This window comes from Chrysemys picta, chromosome 3, assembly GCF_011386835.1.
Source record: "Chrysemys picta bellii isolate R12L10 chromosome 3, ASM1138683v2, whole genome shotgun sequence".
Lineage (NCBI taxonomy): Eukaryota > Metazoa > Chordata > Testudines > Emydidae > Chrysemys > Chrysemys picta.
In genome coordinates, this window is record NC_088793.1 from 112,402,115 (window position 1) to 112,417,171 (window position 15,057).

A 15,057-nucleotide genomic window follows, 5' to 3' on the forward strand; every position below is an offset into this window, starting at 1 on the left:
TAGCTCATTACTGAGGGTATATGCTAGTCAAAGTGGTCAGTCTGAGTCAATTGTAGCTGTTTTAATTGTGCTTTATCATTAGAAAACTCTAAAGCGGTTGTTAATGATTTGCATATAAATCATGTTATCAGTGCAGATACCTAATGTTAGAAATAAAAAACCAAACAAACCCCAAACTTGCCTTGGTGTTTTGAAAGGAACTGCCTTCTGCTGAGGTATTTAAAATTTGGTGGTTTTATTGGAATTGTAGCTGCTAGTTGTTTATCTAATCTAAAATGTTATATTTTTTCTAATCTATAGTCTTCCTGTATATTGCCTAGTACAATGGGGCCCCAATCCTGATTTGGGGCCTTTGGGTGCTTCTACAACATAAATAACAAAGAATAAATCATTATCTATCCCAGAAACAATAAGCAACTCCCAAGAAATGCATCACCATTTAGATTTGCATTATGAAAGAAGGAAAGCTCTAGTCCTGTAGAAGGATTAAATTCTTATGCCTAAAATATTCAACATGGTAATAATGAAGGAAAAAGGTAGAAAAATTCAGTTGATACAGATTCAGTGATGCAAGAAGAAAGCACAGTGCAAACAAAAGTAATTCTTTTAATAATCTGACGGCTACCAAATGAAATGAAATTCCTTCCCAGTTTGGCTTTAAAGCATATGCTGTCTCTGTGTGGTTCAGACACTGAAAATAGTTTCTTCCTTCGAATAGCACTTCATGCTTTTATTGTATTTTTTTAAAGCTTGGATGCACAAATATAGAAACTAGGGCTCCAATCCTGCAAAGATTTATGTATGTGCTTAAACTTACTCATGTGAATAAGCCTTTGAAAGATCAAGACTTACATTTGGAAACACCCCTACTGCCTACCCAGAGCCCTTGAAAATTCTTCATTAGCACTACTTTATGTTGATATTAATAACCAAAGTTTATTAGTGCTTGAAATGTGATTAACCTTTAACCCTGACCAATGTTATGTGAAATTAAGTTCAGTTGTCTCTTCATAAGTGTTATGTTGGAGTGAAGAGTATGCTTTTAAAATTTTCAGGTGACACCAAGTTGGGAGGGGTTGCAAGCACTTTGGAGGACAGGATTAGAATTCAAAGGCCCTTGATAAATTGGAGAATTGGTCTGAAATGAACAAGATGAAATTCAATAATGAGAAGTGCATAATACTACACTTTGGAAGAAAAAAGTTAAATGCACAAAAACAAAATGGTGAAAATTGGCTAAACAGTAATACAGGAGAAAAGGATCTCTGGGTTATAGTGAAACAAATTGAATATGTCAACAGTGTGATGCTGTGGCAAAAAAAGCAAATGTCATTCTGGGATGTTGTGACAGGGCAGTTTAAGGGCAAGGAGGACCAGGGAGCAGCCAGCCCTTTTCTGGGGCTGCGAATCAGCCAACCAGCAGATGGGTGCTGCGAATCAGCCAACCAGCTGGATAGCATCTAGTGACTGGGTCTGATTCCCAGCTAGAGGGTATAAATAAATGCTCTCCCTCCTTGGGAGAACCAGGGACCAGGAGAAGGCTACTCCTGTTGCTGCAGCAGAAGGCTGCAAGAGGGTAAGCAGGCCCTGTGGACACCTGAGGCTGAGGAAGGACCAGACCGTCTAACTACCAGTGGGCCCCACATTTTCAATCGAGAACTGTCACATTGTTATTCAACATTTCTTTTTGTGTGAGTGTTGAGAAATACTTCCCCTACCCCTTGAGGAAAGGGCTGCAAACTGAACTGGGCATGACCAATAGTTTGTCTCAGGCTGGTGATCAGGTCCACCAGCCTACAGATATATTACCAGGAGTGCCATATGTGAGACATGGGAAGTAACTGTTCTGCTCTGCATGGCACTGGAGTATTGTGCCCAGTTCTGGGTGCCACATTTTAAGGACGATGTGAACAAGTTGGAGAGTATCCAGATGAGAGCAACAAAAATGATAAAAGGCTTAGAAAACCTGACCTATAAGAAACAGCTGAAAGAATTGGACATGTTGAGTCTAGAGGTGAGAAGGCTGAGGGAGGGGCAATGATAAGAGTCTTCAAATATGCTAAGGGCTGTTACAAAGAGGACTCAATTGTTTACTCCATGTCCACTGAAGGTAGGACAAGAAGTAATGGACTTAACCTGCCTCAGGAGAGATTTTGATTAGACATTAGGAAAAACTTTCTAACTAAAAGGATAGTTAAGCACTGGAACAGGTTAACTGGGAGGTGGTGGAATCCCCATCACTGGAGTTTAAGAACAGGTTAGTCAGATCTGTTCCGTCTAGATATACATAATCCTGTTTCAGTGTGGCAAGATGGACTAGATGACTTCTTGAGGTCTCTTCCAATCCCACGTTTCTATGATTCTATGTTACACTGTTGTTGCACACCTGACAGTTCACTTTCTGCTCTCACATCCCACCCTACCTCACTGAAATCAGTAAGATTGCACAGGATATAGGGGAGGTTTTGGGTTTTTTGGTATGACAGCAATGATGGATGGTTACAGCTGTGTTTGTGTAGAGTGAGCTTGGCCATCCTATATCCTTGTGCCCTCCTGAAACAAATCTCTGGTTTTGTCTTGCTTTGAGCAAATGTAGACCCTTCTGGGCCTTCACAGCATGCTGAGTGACTATGTACATGTGCTAGAGAGGTTATGTCCTTTGAGACCAATATTGGATCTTTTCCAAATCCAAGTATTCAAAAACTCATGAGTCAGGCCCAAATATGAGATTAATAATAAAAAGTTGGATTATTTTATATACCTTCTGGTATTTGAACTGTTAGTGTTTGTTTTCCTCTTTAACCATGAAGGCTAAACTTTTTTTTATTTTTTTAATAAAAACGGAATCATTTAATAACATGATTCCAGGAGCTGAAGCTTTCATGATATTTTGATTTTTCTTTTCCTTAGTCTCTTGATAAAAGTGTTGTCAACTCATGGTTTTATGGGAGGCCATGGGAGCTTTTTTATTTTCAGATAACAAAAGAATATAGCTAGTGAAATATCAAGCAGGAGACAGACCAACATAATGCTGAATATGGTACATTGCTTGTTCTGTGAATGTCAAGTGTTCATTGCTGATACTCACAGTAAGGGTGGGTGGCTAACATTAGGACTGTGCTAAACTCTGGCCTCAGCCACTCTTTCCTACGAACTACCAAACCCTGAATAACTCTTCGTATTGTGCTGTCAAGGAGTTCAATAAATAGCATGCTGGTTATTTACATGATTCTGGCTTATTTTGACAGGTCAATCACACCAGTATCTCCTGTTACCAAGCTTGAACTGTAAATGTTTTCCCCTGGTGCTCGATTGCTATGTTAAAGTGATCACAATGAGTTTCTGCCATAGCAGCCTGAGAAAACAATATTTTAAAATCTCTGCCGGAATGTTTAAACTAAAAAGGCAAAAGCTCTGATTTATTAGAGAATTTCATACAAGGGTAGAGGAACCTATTTATGCTTCCTGTCAAAGTGCCTCTCTTGTTGACTGTAAACTGCTGTAACTTCTAGGATCAATAAAGGGCATAGCCTAGGGATAGTAATTACAATAATTGGTAAGTCTACTGTTAATGTCAGGGAAAGGAACAAGTTGTGTGGGAAACAAACAACATGGCCAAGGCAGTTTATAGAACCGTCGGAACATTGTTACAATAAGATGAGCTTTGCCACCTTCCTTGTCTCTTTGGGTAAGATAAATGAGAGCTCTGTATTTTTTTTTAATGTAATGTTAGCCTTAGCCATTGGAGCTAACCTAAATTAATTTTTATATCTCCCTATGCCCCAGACCATGGTTTGTCCGACTCCTTTTCTCGCCTTTCTCAGGGGGACCTTGTCAGACAAATCCCAGAAAACAGTGTGTGCTGGTGTGTAAAAAGCCCACGTAAGCACATCTCCTTGTTTGCAGACTGCTTCCATGGACACCTAGAATCTAGTTCCCCCACTCAATGTGGCAAACTGCATAATGGGTCTCCTCTCCCCTACAGAATGGGAGGCCAGCTTTAGTATGCATGCTACAGGCAAGCATTGTGGTTCTGCTCTCACAAACTCAGGACAGGTGAAGTTAAGGGTGCTGGCAGGCATGTTGTTTGAGTGTCTATTACCTTTCAGGAACATTAGGGTTTGGTTTTTAAATGGATTGAAATTTAAGGATAAGGTTACACTTCTCAAACATGGCACCCAAACTACTGAATTCTGCCACGGCAGAGATGCCATTGCACCCTTCTCCCTTCTTTGCATCTCAAAACAGTTGTTTTATAATGATTCAGACATTTGTCTCAGATATGATGTGTGATTTGCCTCCATAGTAACTGTGACGTTGTGCAGTCTATATGGTTTTATAAAAACTTGATAATAAGTCAATATAATGTAACTGAGATAGTTTTAGAGAAAATACGGTAATAAGTGAATGTAAGTAACTGGGATATGCCTCATGCAAAAGGTCTCTTGTAAGGTATCATTACAAAGCTTATAATCTACTGAGTGTGATCATCTGATTTGTATAAATGTACCACTCTTGTATCTAAAACTAGAAATATAAAATGTAACTCTGAGGGCCTATTGTAATTGTGTAAAGTGTGGACCATTAATGATGGTTTGGAATCTTGATGACTCCCATTGTCTGCAGATGGCTGTATTTACCTGTGAGTCTTCCTGTATATGTGTGTGCTGGCAAGTGAGTAATGAAGTCTTGCAGTGACATGTGATCATGTCACCTGAACTGGAATCCATCTTTAACCTGGTGCTTTTCCAGTGAGGGGGGGTGGAAACCCAGAGAGACAAAGAGTTCCCGCCTTATGCAAAAGATATATAAAGGGGGGGAAGAGAACAGAGAGAGGGAGAAGCCATCATGAAGAATCCCCTAGCTACCACCTGAGCTGCAACAAGAGCTGTACCAGGGGAAAGAATTGTGCCCAGGCCTGGAAGGTGTCCAGTCTGAGAAAAATTTACTGAAACATCTCTGAGGGTGAGATTATCTGTATTTAGTTTGATTAGGCATAGATTTGCGCATTTTATTTTATTTTGCTTGGTGACTTACTTTGTTCTGTCTGTTACTACTTTGAACCACTTAAATCCTACTGTCTGTATTTAATAAAATCACTTTTTATTTAGTAATTTACTCAGAGTATGTATTAATACCTGGGGGAGCAAACAACTGTGCATATCTCTCTATCAGTGTTATAGAGGGCGAACAATTTATGAGTTTGCCCTGCATAAGCTTTATGCAGGATAAAACGGATTTATCTGGGTTTAGACCCCATTGGGAGTTGGGCATCTGAGTGCTAAAGACAAGCACGCTACTGTGAGCTGTTTTCAGGTAAACTTGCAGCTTTGGGACAAGTGATTCAGACCCTGGGTCTGTGTCTGGAGCCAGACGGGAGTGTCTGGCTCAGCAAGACAGGGTGCTGGAGTCCTGAGCTGGCAGGGAAAACAGAAGCAGGGGTAGTCTTTGCACATCGGGTGGCAGCTCCCGAGGGGGTTTCTGTGATCCAACCCGTCACAGTAACCATCACTTTCTTCATGTCAGTGCTCTCATTTCGTGACCTGGGCATAGGACACCTGTATCTGGAGATACACTCAGGTGGGGCTCTGAAGCCCACACCCTTTCCTAGGCTTAGAGCTCAAGCTTCAGCTACACCATTAGTTTTAGAGTGCTAGCATGAGCCCCACTATGCTATCAACTCGGGGTGGGAGATTTGCTTCTGCGGGCTGTATAGACATACCCTAAGACTAACAGAGTAGACCTGATCCAATGGTATGCCTCCTTAGGTCTGCGGGCCATGACTTCTCCTCTGAAAGTCTTCACTCACTATCTTGTAGAACTGAGTCCTGATGCTGCAACCTCCTCAGATCAACAAAAGAAGACTTGCTATAGAAAATCTTTGTAGCTCCTCAGGACTGGGTCTCCTCTGCTACAGAAGATACCAAGTGGATAGGCACAGGACTCCTCCTGTCAGCTCCGTAATTTCAGAAGGACTAGAATCCTCCTTGTAAGGAATGGAGAGGGAGCTAGAATTGACAAGAAGCTGGGGAGGGGGAAGAGGGAGAAGCAGAACCAGGAGAAATCTTCCACCTCCTGCTGCCTCTCAGCCTCTTAATGCATTCGGGGAAGGGATGAACCTCTCCTTCCAACCCCAGCTGTTGCTTGTTGGGACCCTTGTAAGGGTTCTCGGAGAGTGAAGTCTCTGGCCTCTGTTTCCACTGACCTCCACCCACCATGAGCCTTTGGATGCTAGTCAGGGTTGTTAAGTCCTACATCAGCCTTAATACTCTGGTGTTCTTCCCACACCAGTAGTATGTTCCTGAATCCTAAATGAGCCAAACATGCATGCCAGCCTCCAAATATAAAGAAAATACTCATGAGGGATTGATAATCTTACTCATTCTCATGGGGTGGGGTGGGTTTGCCCCCTGACATGACTCCTGTGGGTCATGAGTAGGGAGCTGACAAGCTGTTAAGGTTTCCTTGGTGTACATCTGTCCAGCTTTAGTGTAACCTTCATGTTTCTCCCACTTCTGGAGTACACTTCAAGGCTATTGGAGGCTTTCCTACTTCCTGAACTCTTTATTTTATTAGTAATAAAATAAATTGCAAGAATTCTTTCTCTTGCTTTAAATTCTTGGGGTTTTTTTTATATGCCTCTATAATAAACAGGAAGAGAATTCCCTTCATGTTTCAGATTTTTATAGCCAGAATTGTTACTATTCATGTAATGATTCTCAATTTTAAAACCGAATCCGGTGTTACACAGCTGGGGGTATTTGAGTTGTGTTTTTTTACTATCAAAACTCAGTTTGTAATAAGAATCCAAAAAGGTATTTTGAAACATCAGAAAGAGGCTGTTGACATGGATGTATAGTGGAGTGTGTGTGTTTCTGGCAAGGCTGAAGGTTCAGTCTAAGATATTTAAAAATTGTTTGTATTGAGCACAGAATACTGCTCACAAGAATGAATGACTGTCTAATACCGAATGGCCAAATTCTGCTACCCTTACTCAGTAAGATACTACTCAGCATATGTTTGTAACCTCTGCATTACTTGAACTTGTTAGCCCTGATCCAAAGCCCACTGAAGTCAATGGGAAAACTCTCGTTGACTTCAGTAGGCTTGAATTATGTTCTGTATCGACCGTGTTAGCATAATGAAGTCAGGGCAAATTCTTCTAGATTCATTATAGAGCACTGATTCAGGATGTACTGGAGGTGCACTGTGGTAGATAAGTGAAGTTGGAATTTTCTAAGTGCTAAATTATTGTTATTGCAGGTTATGAATCCTATTCAGTCACGCAATTCCCCTTCTAGTGTCAGATATCCTCTATTTATATCACAGCACTGACCATATAAAATATGAGCGCATAGTTTCAGCTATTTCATATAACTTTAAAGTCTGTTTTTCCTTTCTTCTGTGATGTTGCATTTCTTATAAACTAGTGTTGTAACACTCTGAGGTAAACATCAATTCATATCACAATCTTGCCTGCATCACACAGTGAGACAACATTCTGCCCTGTTGATGTTCCACAGAAAATGCTTTGACCTGACATTTATTCTACGCATAATGTGGGGGAAAGAGTATGCAGATTACTGATGCAGCTAATTCAGATAGTTACACTCCAGATAAACTATGATGCTTAGCTTGCAAATGGCTGAAGGCCATTGATACAAATCAAACCAGACTACTTATGCCAAACCCTAGATACATTTCTTTGAGTTCTATTTAAGGATAAGGTTGACAGCCTCAGCATAGATGGCTACAGATTTGGGGTGAATTCCTGGCCCCACTGAAGTCATTGGCAAAGGTCCAGATTTGTAAATTTATTGTGGCACTTACCTTTGCAATACCTAACTGATTTAGGAGCCTAAATGTAATTTTCAAAAGGGATTTAGGCATCTTAGTAGTCTAAATCCCATTGACTGTCATTTAAATAAGTCAGCCTGCCTGAGCTGGGTGCAGGCAAAAGCATTGTTAGATAATTAGGGTTGCCAGGCGTCCAGTTTGCGAAAAGGGACCCTGGCGTCTCCGGTCAGCACAGCTGACCAGGCCTCTAAAAGTCCAGATGGTCACAGCAGCTGGCTCAACGCAGCTCCCGGAAGTGACTGGCATGTCCCTCCGGATCCTAGGCGCAGGTGCGGCCAGAGAGGCTCCACATGCTGCCCCTGTCTGAGGCACAGGCTCTGCCCCGGGCAGCAGCAGGGCCTCAGGGAAGAGGGAGCAGGAAGGGTGTTCAGTTTTCTGCAGTCAGAAAGCAACCCTATAGATGATGGATATGTGAAAATGTTCCAAACGTTTTCTGGGAGGGATCGATATAGGAATACTTCAGAATGGTGCATAAAGATTTACTATTCACCTTTTTGAGCTTACAGTTTTTTGCAGTAATTGAACTTCAGACTGTTCTCTAGTTTTGTTTTGTTTTTTTTGACCTCCTGCTAAGGAAGAAGAGAAAGATCTTTGGTGGATGTTTATTACGATCCGGATAGAGCCTGGCACCTCTGTGCAAAACTGAGTTTGCAAGAGAAATTGGACAGTAAGAGACTTTTTAAAGATAGCTTCATTTGTGCACCTCTGCCTCATTCCCTGCAACCTACTCTCTTGGTTAATCTTTGCAATGTCTAATAATTGACAAGATGCTGGGCTTGTAAACCCTACTGATGCCACCACCTGCCATATCCTAGTACATGAGACTCACCATATGAGTCTGCTGACTGGAGAGTTGCTGCTGAGCTCTCGCATATTTGGCCTTGTCTATTTCTTCATGGTTATTCTAGCAATGGTGGAATCACTAGTGTACACACAGCCCAGGCATTTTTATGTGGAAGTTAACTTTTTGGCAACCGTGTAAAGCTAATCTTTAATTTGATTGGACATCTTGATTTCAAGAATGTAGACAAGATAAGGTCAGAAAACTCTCTTTGGTTAGATACAGTAGTGGGATTACAGGAAATCTGGGATCTGGCTATGGAGCTTAATTGAAGGATATATTTTAAACCTTTGGACTAAATTTACACAATTCTAAACAGTAAATCGAGTACTGGAGATGCCCTGGCTGTAACTGGAAAGATCAGAGGGCTAAGACTCCTTTGCAAAGGGACAAAAGTGTGTCTTACAAAATGTGAGGAGACTTGTAGTCAGTTGCAGAATTCACAGAATAAAACAGGAAAGGCATATTTGCTGATAGGCGCAGTGTGGTAGTTCCTGAAAATTAAGGAAGCCTTACTAATTTTAGATTTGTTGCTTAAAAACATCCTTCTTTTCTGCCTATTTCTGTAAGCAGCATCCTGGGTTTTTTTAATTTTGTTTATTTGAGGAGAACATTGAAGTGGCTAAAACAATTTAAGGCACTGATTAAAGGTGCATCTAAGTTTATCGCTCATCATACTTAAGTGGAAAAAGTAGATATGCTTAGTTCATCAGTCTATGGGATATCAAATGCATTTAAGAGTTCTTAAATCAGATTGTTAAATTTTCCTAATGTGTAATTGCTGATTGGTGTTAATGGGCATAAGTATATGACTAGGTTTCTGAATTAGAATCTGCTGTGGAGATCTTGCTAGTGTCAGATACAAGGATTTATGAAAATGTGGAATTGTTACTGTTTAGATCAATAGCTGGATGCAATTAAAGGTTATCTACATTTGGATAAATAGTTCAGTCAAACATCAGATTATGACATTCCTTAGTAGAATCTCTTAGCCCCCAAATTTCTGTTCATTAGGTTTTTTAATACTTATGCAGATTTGATGGTGTCCTTTGTTTTCTGCTTGAAAGTGGAGTGGTATGAATGTTTAAAGGCATGCAGTCTAGTTGCTCAGCCCTCGAATCTAGTGGGGAGCGCCCTTTGCTTTATTAATGTAAATTATTTTTCCAAATCGCAGCTGCATGTTGATGGGGATGGTCATATAACCACTGTATTTGTTTCCTGACACTGCGGCACAGGCAACCAGTAGAGGATGCTCAGGATTACTTACAAACTTTTATTCCCAGAACTGTGATGACATCACTGATTGTAAGGAAGTAACAAAAACGGGAACATAATGTCCACACTGTGTCAGACCAATGGCCTGTTATCCTGTCTTCTGACAGTGGCCCATGCCAGATGCTTCAGAGGGAATGAACAGAATAGGGCAATTAGTGAGTGATCCATCCCCTGTTATCTAGTCCCAGTTTCTTAGGGTTACCGTATTCAAACATTTAAAAAAGAGGACACTCCACGGGGCCCCGGCCCTGCCCCAACTCCGCTCTGGCCCCGCCCCAAACCCTGCCCCTTCTCCACCCCCATTCCAACCCCTTCCCCAAAGTCCCTGCCCCAACTCTGCCCCCTCCTCTGAGCACCCCACATTCCCCCTCCTCCCTCCCGCTCTGATCTTGGTTGGGGGTTGCTAAGTGCTTCCCTGCTCCCCACTCGCCCTGCAGCCCCTATGCCCTTGCCTGCCCTGCTCCTCCTCACCCTGCAGCCTCTGCACCCCCCCCCGCCCCTGCAGCCTCTGTGCCCCTTGCTCCCCACTCGCCCTGCAGCCTCTGCGCCCCCTGCCTGCCCTGCCCCTGCAACCTCTACACACACACACCCCGCCGCCTGCCCTGCTCCCCCCACTCACCCGGCAGAGGGAGAAATGCAGGCTCCACGTGGAATCAAACACAGCCGCGCTGCTCTGTGGGGGAGGAGGGAGCGGGGGAGGGGGAGGGACTCTGGCTGCTAGAGGCCCTAGTGGCTGCGAGCAGCTTTCAGTCAGGCCAGGCGTCCAATCAGCCGCGCCGCACTCCACAGGAGGGGAAGGGGGAAATCCCGGACATTTCTACTTGATTAGAAATCCCCCCCCCGGATGGCCATTTAACGCTGAAAAAGCCGGACATGTCCGGGGAAACCCGGACGGATGGTAACCCTACAGTTCCTGGCAGTTGGAGATTTAGAGGCACCCAGAGCATGGGATTGCATCCCTGACCATCTTGGTTAATAGCCATTGATGGATCTACCCTCCATGAACTCATCTAATTCTTTTTTGAACCCGGTTATATTTTTGTCCTTCACAGCATCCTCAGCAACAAGTTCCACAAGTTGACCATACGTTGTGTGAAAAAGAACTGCCTTACGTTTGTTTTTAAATCTGCTGCCTATTAATTTCATCAATAGTCAACAAGACACAGTGGCTTGTTTGGGCTGTGTGAAACTTGTGTGGTCTGGTGAGTGTTAATCTGTTGGCAGGCACCAGAATGAACACGGTAGGCTCACTTTGAGGTTTTGGCTTCTACACCCTCCCCCCCATACCCTAGAATTACCCCCACACCCTCCAAAAAAAATTATTTTAAACACTTTCTGGTGGGGCATGGCTCTGGCACTCACTCGGGTCCAAATTACCTTCTCCCAGGTGCTGAGGAGGCACTGATTAGCAGCTTCATCAGTGTTTTGGTATGGGGTCTAGGGTTGCTAACCTTGCAGGGTTGTCCTGGAGTCTCCAGGAATTAAAGATTCATCTTTAAAGATTATATCATGTGATGAAACCTCCAGGAATATGGCCAACCAAAATTGGCAACCTTAGTGGGGTCACTTTCTCCCAGTCCTTGCAGTGCAATTAGCGGGTATTATGTGCCTGCACTCTCCACTGTGTAAGGCAGTGGGAGCCAGGAAACATCCCTGCCACTTGCTCTACTAATCTGTCAGCGCAGCTTTCTCATAATGACTACAACATGATATTTTGAAAGACCTCTCTCTATGTAAATAGAGATACTATGACTCCACTAGGGTACTACAGGATTTGGAGAAAACTGTAGCAATGGTGTTTCTGATTATTTATTTTGAGCAGCTGATGTTCCCCGCAACTTGCTCCATTTTCTCTTTTAAGGGATCTTTCCATTCTACATTGTTGCTTGGCCCATGCATTTTTCTTTTTTACGCCTGCTAGCGACAAAAAGAACTTGCAAGCACAATGAGGTAGTCAGAAGAGGGCTTTAAGAAGGGGTGCTAAGTAAACTGTTTTTTCTGCTTGCAAATTACAACAATCTTTGAACAATAAAGGTTGAAGCTGTAAAGAAAATGAGTCTGGATTGACTGAACTGCTTTGATTTCTCACTTTACATGTTGTAAACTTTGCACAGGCAAAATGTCAGGTGGTGCTGGCTTGTCATGAGCTATCAAGAGACACAGTTTGCATACTGTGCAACAGTTAAATATGTCAAATGGGAGCTTGCAGGGGGGAAAGCTTGTCTGATCCCCTTAGAGAAGGTTTCATGGGTACATAAAGGTCTGACGAGTATTTATTGCCTTTGAGTGGTATTTCTAGTCTGCTGACTTGTAAATCTTTCCACCTTCTTTGGATTACGTGTAAGGGCAGCTGAGTGAAAGCTTTAAAGATCATGTACAAACACTAAAAATTACTAATATTCCACTGGTTTCTCCCTCGTGACAGCTGATCATTAGGTTGTAATGTCTCCCTTTTCATCCTGCATCAATACGTTTTTGCTAAACTCTTCAGAGTACATTCTCCTCTCGGTGCACAGATGTAACTCTCACTAGAGTTGATGGGAGTGGTAAATACATGTCAGGAGGCAAATGTTTCCTGTAGGTTGCACCTGAGACTGAATATCTCCATTTCTCCATAATACTCTGCACATTTGTCTTTCCTTTTTTCTTTAATAGACAGCTCACTTTAAATAATTATAATAACTGATAATCATGCAAGCAGACTTAAGTTTGTATAATTTCTTCCTGTTAGAATAGTTGCTACACACATCTGAGAGTCTATAGTAGCAGAGTTCACTTAATTTTACATGCAGATTATGGGCTTGAAGTTACTTTCTTAGTTATAAGTAACACCCACACTTAGTTCTATATGTGTATTCTGTAACTTCATACACCTTAAACTTGCACATCAGAGACGTATAATTAGAAGCCTCTGGCTCAAGCTTGCTTTGCTTTCTCTTGGCTGAACACAGAACCCACTAGAAGGTTGTACTTGGAACATCATTTTTGAGGTGTGGCAAAGTTACACATGGTAACATGAGTTGAAGATTTATGAATGGCAGTTAGGGGATATGTATTATTTCTTGAGTCTGAGTATAACTCAATTGAATGCCTGCACAATATGTGAGACATACTTAGCTTTTGAATCATAAGTAACATGCCACTCCCCTGCTTACTTGTGACCTCGCTTTCTACAAAACTTCCTTGCATCAGCAGAACACAACACTGTGTTTTAGAATGCTCTTGTAGCAATACAATGTCTTCTTTCCTACACTCGATTGAGTAGTTGGAGTGATATTTTTGACAAGGAAGAAATAATTTCTCTCTTTGCTATGGAGCATTTTGCAAATGAAGCTGAGTTTTGGAATCAAGTCCTGGTGAGTTGAAGTAAGAAGTGGTGAGTGAAAGGTTATGTTACTGTGCTCTTTATACAACAATATTTGAAAATTAAGATGAAAGTGATTTTTTTTTTGGCATTAAGATTGCAGGCTTATATGTTATCTTAAAGGAGAAAACAGGATGTGCTGGCTATGCAATTTACAAGACACTATCAATGATAACCACTCTTGTGCCATGAAAAAACTGAATGTAAATTCTTTGGATGGCAGGAAATACTAATCAGATCTATTGTGACTTCTGAAAACAGAACGTGCCCTGGTCAAATAGATTTTTTTTTAATCTATACAGTAGATATATGTACACAATATAAACCTTTATATTTTTAAATAGTCTCAAAAACCTTTGTGTTGTTTTTAATTATAAGGAATTTTTATTGTTGGTCTATTCCAGTCTGCAAGGAAAAACTAATTTTGTTGCAGATGGAGGAAAATCTTATTAAATGATTAAGAATACGATTGCTCTCTTTCTGAAAACTGCTTCCACAGCATTCTGTGTGTTTCGTAAACAGCTGGATTTGCCATTTCCTTTTTCCCCCCCCCCCACTGAGATACAGTTTGTTACCTCAGTCAGTGAGCTATCACTTTCAGCCACAGAGAGACGCAACGTTTCTTTAAAAAAAAAAATTCAATCTGATTTTCTTGCCTCTGTATATGGTAGATGAATTGAAAAGTCTAGAAATAGTAACGGGCACTTATGAATAGAGAGATAATGATATGCTGTGCCTGTAGGTTAGGGTAAGTAAGCTTTACTTATCAGTTCTCTGATTACTGATGGTAATTTGGGCATTTGCTCACTTGAACAGGTCAAAAAAAAATATTGACCAAAGTAATTAAAGAAGTTCTTTTGTTGTAGAGACAGCAATACCTAATGGTTAAAGTGAGTCCTGGAATCCGACTCCTTGTTCTGCCACAGACTTGCTATATGAGCTTGGGCAAGCCACATGGGACCAGATTCTACCACATTTAATTAGTATATTATTCATTGAGAAAGATACCATGGCAGCATCTATCCATTAGCTTTCTCATCTGTAAAATGGCGGGGGGGGGGATAATTTTTATCTACCCCACAGGGCAGCTGTGAGTCTTTATTCATCAATGTTTGTAAAATGCTTTTGGATCCAGACATGCCATGGAGGCGGGCGGGGGGAGAGATAAGCACATGGGATCATGTGCTTACCCAGATTTCTGCCAGGATTTATGGGTTTGTTTGTTTTTTGTGGGGAGTTGGTTGAAAATATGTCCACGTCCCCTTCCACACACCTCACCTCCCACTCCCTTCCCCCCTCCAATCAGCAGTTATGCGTCACCTCTGTTTGGATCCTTGGATAAAATTGCAAAGGGTTATTAGAGATCACATATTTACTCTGTAATGACCTCATATCCGTTTCCTTGTGCATGTGGATAGCATGACGTTACTATTGGGAAAAGAGGATTAAACTTAAACCACACACAAACAAAAACTGAGTTTGAAAGGAATTAATAGCTTTAATTTCTTTTTAAAATAAAACAGTAACTAACTGCTTTGGGCTGTCCAAATCTTGAAAGTCCAGGTGTACATAAACAAGATAAATGTTAGAAATGAATGACTTTTACTAAGTTGAGTTTTTCATTATAAATAAAATTCTAGCAAGTCTACCAAGTATGAAATTTCATTTTGTCATCTTCCATCAATTGTTCAGACAATATTAACTCATGACAGAAGGTCAC

General features: G+C 41.5%; 1 protein-coding gene across 6 annotated transcripts in view; it reads left to right on the forward strand.

Moving 5' to 3' along the window:
- Positions 1-15,057, forward strand: part of SASH1 (SAM and SH3 domain containing 1) — an 817,652-nt gene that overhangs the window by 558,361 nt on the left and 244,234 nt on the right. Inside the window, exon 1 of one of the 6 annotated variants that reach the window (XM_042848224.2) lies at positions 13,181-13,329. The exons of 4 other annotated variants lie outside the window; for them this stretch is intronic. In XM_042848224.2, the coding sequence (XP_042704158.2) occupies positions 13,285-13,329 (45 nt within the window). In that variant the 5' untranslated portion in view covers positions 13,181-13,284. One more of the 6 variants, XM_065590319.1, reaches the window with a different exon arrangement.